This window comes from Dryas octopetala, chromosome 9 (assembly GCF_963921425.1).
Source record: "Dryas octopetala chromosome 9, drDryOcto1.1, whole genome shotgun sequence".
NCBI classification, from domain to species: domain Eukaryota; kingdom Viridiplantae; phylum Streptophyta; class Magnoliopsida; order Rosales; family Rosaceae; genus Dryas; species Dryas octopetala.
The window spans coordinates 4,578,877-4,587,365 of record NC_141374.1 but is presented as its reverse complement, the minus strand read 5'-3'; the positions used below and the strand labels follow the sequence as shown (position 1 = coordinate 4,587,365).

General features: G+C 34.1%; 1 protein-coding gene across 1 annotated transcript; it reads right to left on the bottom strand.

Annotated features, from left to right (window-relative positions):
* Positions 1-646: 646 nt before the first annotated feature.
* LOC147273296 (COBRA-like protein 4) lies at positions 647-2,432 on the bottom strand. The gene is made up of 5 exons (XM_086228199.1): positions 2,363-2,432; positions 2,184-2,263; positions 1,443-1,899; positions 1,076-1,220; positions 647-962 (listed from the first exon to the last, which is right to left on the bottom strand). The coding sequence occupies exons 1-5, from the start codon at positions 2,430-2,432 to the stop codon at positions 647-649; spliced, it is 1,068 nt and encodes a 355-aa protein (XP_086084325.1).
* Between the last annotated feature and the right edge of the window lie 6,057 nt (positions 2,433-8,489).

The window sequence follows — 8,489 nt, the reverse complement described above, 5'->3', positions numbered from 1 at the left end:
CAAGGTTGCGCAGGGATTTAGCAAGTTTGTAGCATGTGGCTCGCAAAAGAAGAATGAGCTGTTGGATTTTTATAGAATGTGGCTTTGGGTGTGTTTGATTAAGAAAAAAAGTTTTCAGTAACTGTTTATTAATGAACTCTAATATATTTACAACAGACTTTAATATTTAAAAGAAGCAACCGTTAGCTTTCCTAATCGGACAGGGTTTTTCATGCAACCTCAGCATCTTGTTTGTGTTGGGTGATGCAATTTGAAATTAACCTTTAATAATACAATATTATATAATTAACCTGACTTGTCCAAGTTTGTCGTTAATACTGATATTTTTCAAAATGATACACAAATTATTCTGTTTTAAGTTTTTAACATATGATTTTATATGTCCAGAAAGTGTTAAAATACAGTTCTTCTTGCCAAAACAAGCACCTTGTGGATGACTTCAGTTGTCCTGAGTCCTTAAAATATATTATTCTTGATCACCCATTTAGTAATGTTAACAAAGTTGGACTAATTCTGAGTCCCATTTATCAAGCAACTTCCATACCATACAGACATACTGTGGCAGAGGTTGCATTAGTTTCACTGCTACAGAATCTTCTGCACCACCATATTACCTTCCCATCCTTCTTTCTTTGATCACAGCCACTCATAGGACCGTCTTTCGTGTTTCTGGGTTTGTCTTCCTTATTGAGCCGTATTGAATGAGTGGCTTATAGACAAAGGCAGAAATATGGACTAGTTTATTGAGATTTGGATGCTGAGCAACAAGTGTCCATTGTGTATAATTCATCAGGTAGTTGAAATTGGTGATGGTAATCTTCACACGCCAATACTCCCGGTAGTTAGTCTTCACATGCCAATGCACTCGGATTGGGCACATGTGTTCTGTGCATTGTAACATTGGTTCATTTTCCTGAGCTAAGGTTTTTAAATTTACCACACTTGAACCCTTAAGGTCATTCCTGCATTAATGCTTTTATGTTAGAGGGAAGATAATAACATGCAACAAATCAAACATTGATTATGAAGGAATCATTACGTGACCTTCAAATTAATTTGCTTCAATCCAACTTACATGCAATTGTTCATATCCTTGCAACCACAAGCACAAGATGGACAGGGAGTAATCATGGGGCTGTAAAAAGATGATAAGGACACACAACAAGTTGGATTCTTAGAGACGAGAAAGTGTGAGTAAGTGCAAGCCAATGTCCATGTCACTGGCAAAAAGGAAAACACAAAGGATTGGTAAAGATTGTTAAATGTTAACCAGGAGAACATGCTAAGCAAAATACAAGCTTCTTTGGAAGTATCCATGCAGTACGTTAAATTGGGAAAAGAGATGTGTTTCTTTAGTGCCCATTTTCTTGTAGGAATTGTAAGAAACAGAATGTGACACTAGATATGCATATTTTGTTCAAACATGGTAGAAGTAAACTTACTCATTGCTTGAATTCTATGCCGACCATCAGGTGAGAAGGAAACTGAGGGTGATACAATGGATGCAGCACTGCAAGTGTAGCCTGGTCCAGGGCCAAGAAAAAAAAAATTCTTCGGTAGTTTTACTGTTGTATTTGAAGTACCTGAACGCCCAACACTCAGCTGAAATGATGAGACTGCAGCTGAGGGGTCTTGTCCCCATGATGCCAAAACACCACCCTTGCAGCAATCAGCATACCTTTGGTTCTTTGGAACCCCAGGAAGCAAGTCAATAATTGTGGGAGTTCTCTTGCAGCTGTGTGGAATATTTCCTTTGAACTTGTTACAGTCTCCTTGATCAGTGGCTTGAGCACCCACCATTGACCAGATCACTTCTTTCTTAGCCCATGTCCATCCTACGGCCCATCCAGGGCTTGTGATGTGCCGGTACATTTGGTTGTTGCTTATTGTCACTGCTGCCTGAGAAACTACCATGGTAAGCATGTACTTGAACGTACTTTTGGAGGTTCTAAAAGCCTGAATCTTTCTTATTTGAGCATTGTCTTAAATAGAAAAATGTTAGATACTATCCTATCATCTATTATATTCAATGAAAAGAATTTCAAATATAATTGACCTTCTTGGACACTTAGTTATATTCTATACACTGTTGTTGAATTTATAATAAGAATTACTCAAAGTGTTCATTACATACCAAAATAAAATTAAGAAAACAAAGCTATACAAGTTTAGGTGACACTCACCACATAGCCATCAGGAGTCCAAGACAAAACATCCCATTTGATATTTATGCTTGCATATGGATCAAACGCATCATAAGCCACTAAAAACATGATGGGAGTAGGAAATGGCAGGTTAGAATAAGCAATCAGGCAGAAAGGAATCATACTCCTAAATAGAGTTTTTATAATTAAAAGCTCACCTGCATAAGAAAATACTGTCAAAGTCATGACAGATGCAAGAAATATGCTTTTACATTTAGAATTCTCCATGGCTCAAGTTTCAGTATGCTGGGCTTTTTTGCAGACAGTATTCAGTATTTATAAGCAACCAGGCTCAAACCAAAAGGTATTAATTGTTGGGTACTTCGACTACGGTTTTCCAAATATCATGTTCTCATGTACTTCATTAGGAAAAAAGTATATGGCATTCAAATATGTATTTGAGGAATGCAGTGTCATAGATGAACCAAGCCAGTTTCAAGTTCATTTACAGACAAACATTTCACTATATGGCATTAATGAACAAACTTCATCACATTTCACTACATTTTAAAAGCAAGGAAGCATGAACCTGCCCGCGAGATGGACACAGAATGCTGTGGTGATCTCACAAGTTTCAGTGATTAACCAATCAACTTGAGCTGACTTGCCATATTTAGATCATAAATAACTGATGAACAGGGATAGACCCAGGAATTTAAAATGAGGTGGGCTGAACTTTAAGGCTATCGAAATTTTGGCAGCTAGCATATCTTTTGTTATTGGGTTTATTTGGATGCTTATTTAGTTATTGCACTAGGAGCACAAAATTTTCAGTTAATTTCACACTAAATAACCATAATTTCAGTGCGAGAAAGCTTGGCTTAACAAACAATAATACTATACTTACCACATTTTTATATCATCTTACGTGTCATTACTTTACTAGACATGGTTTTTCGTTTTTTTAGTGTCCAATGTATGAATGTCATGTAAGTTGCCACATGAAGTGGTATAAAAATGTGGGATGTGTAGCACTACTGCTTAACAAATCATCCAATTCAATCCCCACTCCACTACAAATTAATGGGAAATTTAAGCAGGCCATTTTCTATTTGTCTTCTTCCTTTTGGGGCTTCTCCTACAAACAATCACTTGGAGACTTAAACTTGTCGGCACCGTAGTGGCTAGTATGTCACACCCCAAAATGGGGTCTAGCACTTTGGGCATTTGTGGCAGCGCCACATTGGTTTTTAACTTCGACATAGTTTCACTAATCCTAAGTAAGAACATGCCAAAATTGAAGATCAATGTAAAGCTTAAAATTTAAACAAACTAAACTCCAAAAATAATTAGGATTTTTTTTTTAATAACAAATAATCAGAGTAATATCGAAAATGGAAGCTTTGTAAAATGGTGAGATTTTAGTTATTCACTTTCCAAGATAAATCAATTTCCAAAAATAAAGATAGATCATTTGTTTTAAAATCAATAAACAAAACATAATATAAGAAATTAAAATCTAAGAGAGTGAAAATTTTAATTTAAAATCTAATTTTTGGTGTAAACGAATGATCATAAGAAAGTATCAAATATTAAATAAGTAATTGAGCCATACTAATCCTTAAATAATCAATTCACAGATTTCTCAACTAATATGTAAACGATAAATTGAAAATGGATAGTAACAAACTCATTCATGATGGGATCTTCTTCCTCATCACTTGAGTACTCAGATGTGGGTGGTGTTGGTATGCTATTCCTTGGCGAATTCTCTCTACTTCCAAACCTCCATCTCCATCTCTCGCTGTTCGAAATATCTATGAAGCTAACCATTCTTTTGTCCTAGAGGTATCCTGCAACTTAACAAACTGTGTAGGGGTGAGCATCACCAAAACAGCTAATTACACACTCAACTAGTCCAACAAAACTCAATCAATTCAATTACAAGTAGGATTTAATAATGACCTAAGCCCTTGCCGAAATGGCCTATGCCTAAAGAAGTAATTTAATAATTAAATGGTAACCTATTTAAAACATTTAAATGAAAACCACATCATTATTTCTTTGAAAAATAAACACATACATTTTCAAAGATCGAAAGCACAATTATACAAGCATAAGTATAATCAATTTCAATGCTCAAAAATACAATTTCACAAGCATAAAGTCATGGCCATAATTCCATACATAATTTTATGCCTTTTCAGGTTGGGTACTATTAAACCATCATGCATCCATTTTTAATATATCCAACATGATTAATCTCATAAAATGCATATGCATGTTTAATTAAATAACAATGCAACGTACCTTTTTCTCCATGACATTGCAAACATGTCAAAGTTTATAAAAAGTGGAATTATCCCCTAATTTGTAAAATTAATTACCGATATCCCTCATATTTTACTAAAAAATAAGATCTAGATAGTGAGATGTCCTTTCATTGAAGTAAATAAAAACTAATTTACTTCCCCTCTAGCATATTCTTTATATATTTCTCATAATTAACCAACTCTAAACGACACATGTATGCATACTTTTAGAGAATTGAACCCAAGGATAGAGTAAGAACTGTACCCCTTCATCTCTAATTAGGAAGTCCAAACACTTAAACCACATTAGTGTAAACATTTTTTTATTCAATAAATATGAATGCTAATGTATGCCTTGGCAACCCCCATGCAAGACATGACTGCCCTCAATGCTTCATATGTATATATGATGCTATATAATCATGGAATGACAATCCAATTATATAATCAGTTCATTCATTTCATTAATCATATCACATGCTTTATAACACAACAAATATAAACCAATAGAAGCAATTAAATAAACAACCAAGTTTAGATTTAAAAAGCTTAGATCTGAACCCAATAACAAGGCCAAATAATCACATAATTCTCTTATTGGTTCAAACCCTTTTTATCCTTTTTAAAATAGTTCTTAACCTTTAGAACTTTCGAACTTTCGAATTTAAGAACAAGATGAAAATCAAACCTTAATGGTTTCGGGTACCACCAATTATGCAAGTCCTAATTAGTTTAAGTCTAGGTGATCTAATACCCTTCCAAAACCACATTAAAATAGCATGTAATCTATTACTTTCCAAAATAAACCATCCTAAGTCCAATTAGAACCTTGAATCCTAGAACATGTAGACCTAGTGATTCAATTCTCAAATAAATTCACTTAAGTCCACTCGTTAATCCTAGAACAAATAGATTAACTTATTTCATTCTCACAAGGCAAGTTGAAGTCATCAACATGCATCCCAAGTTCCATTAATTCTCGGTTTCAAAGCGAATTAATTACCACATTTTATTACATACTTACAATTAACCAAATAAATCATAATTTCCTTTCAAGATCAATTAATCAATTCAAATCAAACATGGCAGCCAAGAACGCATCAAGACAAATTAAAACATTAATTACTTTGAATCCGAGACAAGCATTCAAAGTCACAAGCACAACCATCAAATTGACTAGGAATTAAATCATATTGAAACATAGAGTTTAGAAATGACTAGCTTCCCCTAACTCAATTGAAGCTTCTTGTCCTTGGGGTGATCCACCAAATTGAAAATCAATCCCAAAACGAAAAGGGGATCAGATTTCACATTCTAAAACTCAAATAGGGCTTTCTAGGGTTTTGATGTCGTATTGGCTAAGTTGAGTGGCATCTGAGACCTCTAACCTATGAACAACCATTTTGTGACCTTAAATAAATTCTAAATCATGTATGCAAACATAATTGGAAGCTTAAAAATCAACACATAAGCCTTGGCCGAAAATAGGTATGTTGAAGCCTAGTTTTTGTACAAAAACATGGGGTTTTGACAACCCAAATTTCATTCCAGAAGTAAATGAATTCCCTCATGCTCATAGATCAATCCTAGTGATGATTTGTGACTTGTGTGAACCAACCATTTAGGCCAAAAAGCCTTAATAACAAAAATGGCAGTTTTGAAGTAAAATGGTCCCTTTAAAAACGTAAATAGGCAGCACCTGCTCCCTGAATTTTATAAAATCACACAAAAATAATTTGTACGATATTTTTCACAGGCAATTAGATGACATACTAATACTCATGCACAAAAACTTTCAAAGCAATTGGACTTGTGAAAGTATATTTTCAAAAGCCCAAAGTTCACATCAGAATGCTGATTTGCTGCATATATATTTACTGTTCACGTGGCAAAAAAGTTGTCCTTTTCGGGTTTGAGGCTCCAAATCGAGTAAAACCAATTGGTACAAGTCCAAAATCAGTCTTATAATCTACTGTGATGATTTCAAATCAAGTCTCTAAGTAAAATAAAATTCGAGCATGCAAACCTAAAGAATTTTCTTTGAAAAAGCTACATAAAATAGGCATACTTTAGGCAAACTTTAAAAATGCATAACTCACTCAACATAAATGAGATTTGCATGATTCTTGGCTTGAATGAAAGGTGTATATGTCTAGTTTTACGCACAAAAACAGTTGTGCAAGATCTTATGTCGATTGGTATGGAAATCGATTTTTGTGAAGCAAGGTTAGAAAATACGAAAATTGCCAAACAATGTTAGGTTGTGAGACTCTTGGATTTTTCTTTGGATGCACTTAACTCAAGCCATTCAACAAGGTTAATAGGTATTGAAAATCAAACTTAGGGGGTAGGATGATGGTTCTTACCAATTTTTTGCTGAGTTTTTCAAAGAACAATGCAAGTTGAAAACTCCTTCCTCTTCTCGGGTTGGCTTCCCTTTGGCTTCCCCCTTCTTCTCTTCTTGTTCTTCATCTTTCTCTAACTCTCTCTCTTGTTCTAGACTCATAAATTTCGTGGTTAGGTTTGGTATGAACAAGAGTTAGTTTTATAAAAGGGTTCTTATGTCTGTTGGAGGGAAAACTAAAGAATCACTTCCTTTCTTACGTGAGAAAGGTTTCTGACAAGGTTTTGGGTTGTTTGTCAGGGCTTTTAGTTTCCCAAGAGGCTTCTAATAGGCTGGCCAATCCCATAGAGCCTTTTTAAGTGAGTGTTTAGCGTAAGGCTCTAGGCTATACAGCCCAATGACCAATCAAAGGCTTTTACTTACCCAAGTCAATTAATTAAAAATCATCATGACTTTTTATTGGGTTTTCTTTCCTTATTGCCGAAAATCCACTCCATCTCCAGCCCTAGTCATGACCTCCATGCCATGCAATAGCCATCATTTTAATCTCTTGCCCAAGTAATGGCTCGTTTGGCACTGCTTTTAAAATTGTCAAAAGCGCTTTAAAATTAATAAAAGCACTTTTGATAGCGTTTGGCAAAAATAATTAGAAGTGCTTTTGAGTTATAAAAGCACTTCTAAGGGGTTTTTTGAGAAGCACCTGACAGGTGCTTTCTCAAGAAGCACTTTCAAGTGCTTTTGCATAAATAATTTAGAAGTTTTATAAAAATTTATATGTGCTTCTTAACATAAGCGCTTCTGATAAAAGCGCTACTAAATAAAAGTGCTTCTAAGAAGCAGTGCCAAACGGGCCAGGTTTCTAGCCTTAGTAGTCTAAGTTGGTCAAAGAAAATAGGGTTTTAAAGTCAATTTGTAACCCTTGGTATTTCTAGTTGTCAAATCCTATTTATAAATAATTATATGTCACAAACACATATTTGTACAAACAAGAGTGTGTGGTGTGTGTGGTCCGAAAAGATCATTTAAATAACCAAATAATTATTAAGAACATGTTACTTAACATATATAATTGCCTTAAAACAATTTTTGAATAAAATAGAAACATACAAGTTCTTTGTTATTCCTTTGGAATTTCGACATTACCAAATTAGTGAACAAAGTTATGTTTATCATCCAATTAACCAAGTGTAAGTAATTAAGTCAATTTAGGCAAATATAAGTGTGCATATGCTTTAAATCCGAAATTACCATAAGTAAGTGAAAATAAATATGGTTTAAACAAGTGACATAATTTCAAATAAAGCATTTAGATAAATAAAATTCCATAAATTTGTCTATGTGGAATTTATCCACATTTGTGTTTCAAAAGAAGTAACAATTAGTTTCTAACTAATTTCAATTAGCCAGTAACACCCATAACCCAAAATCAATAAAATTCGGGGTGTTACATAGTACAATTGTATTATACCCACAATAATGATAGTCTCCTAATATACATAATTATGGCCAAAAGATGTTTTTTGTCCCTGTACTATGGATGAGTCGCACTTTGGTTCAGTCATTTCAATTTAAATTTTTTAAGGACTGTATTTCCATTAATGTTGCAATCAGGTCCAATCTGTCAAAATTGTCTACTTCATAGCCAATTAGGTGGTGCCACATCGGCATTTTCCGTCTTGATTTTGACAG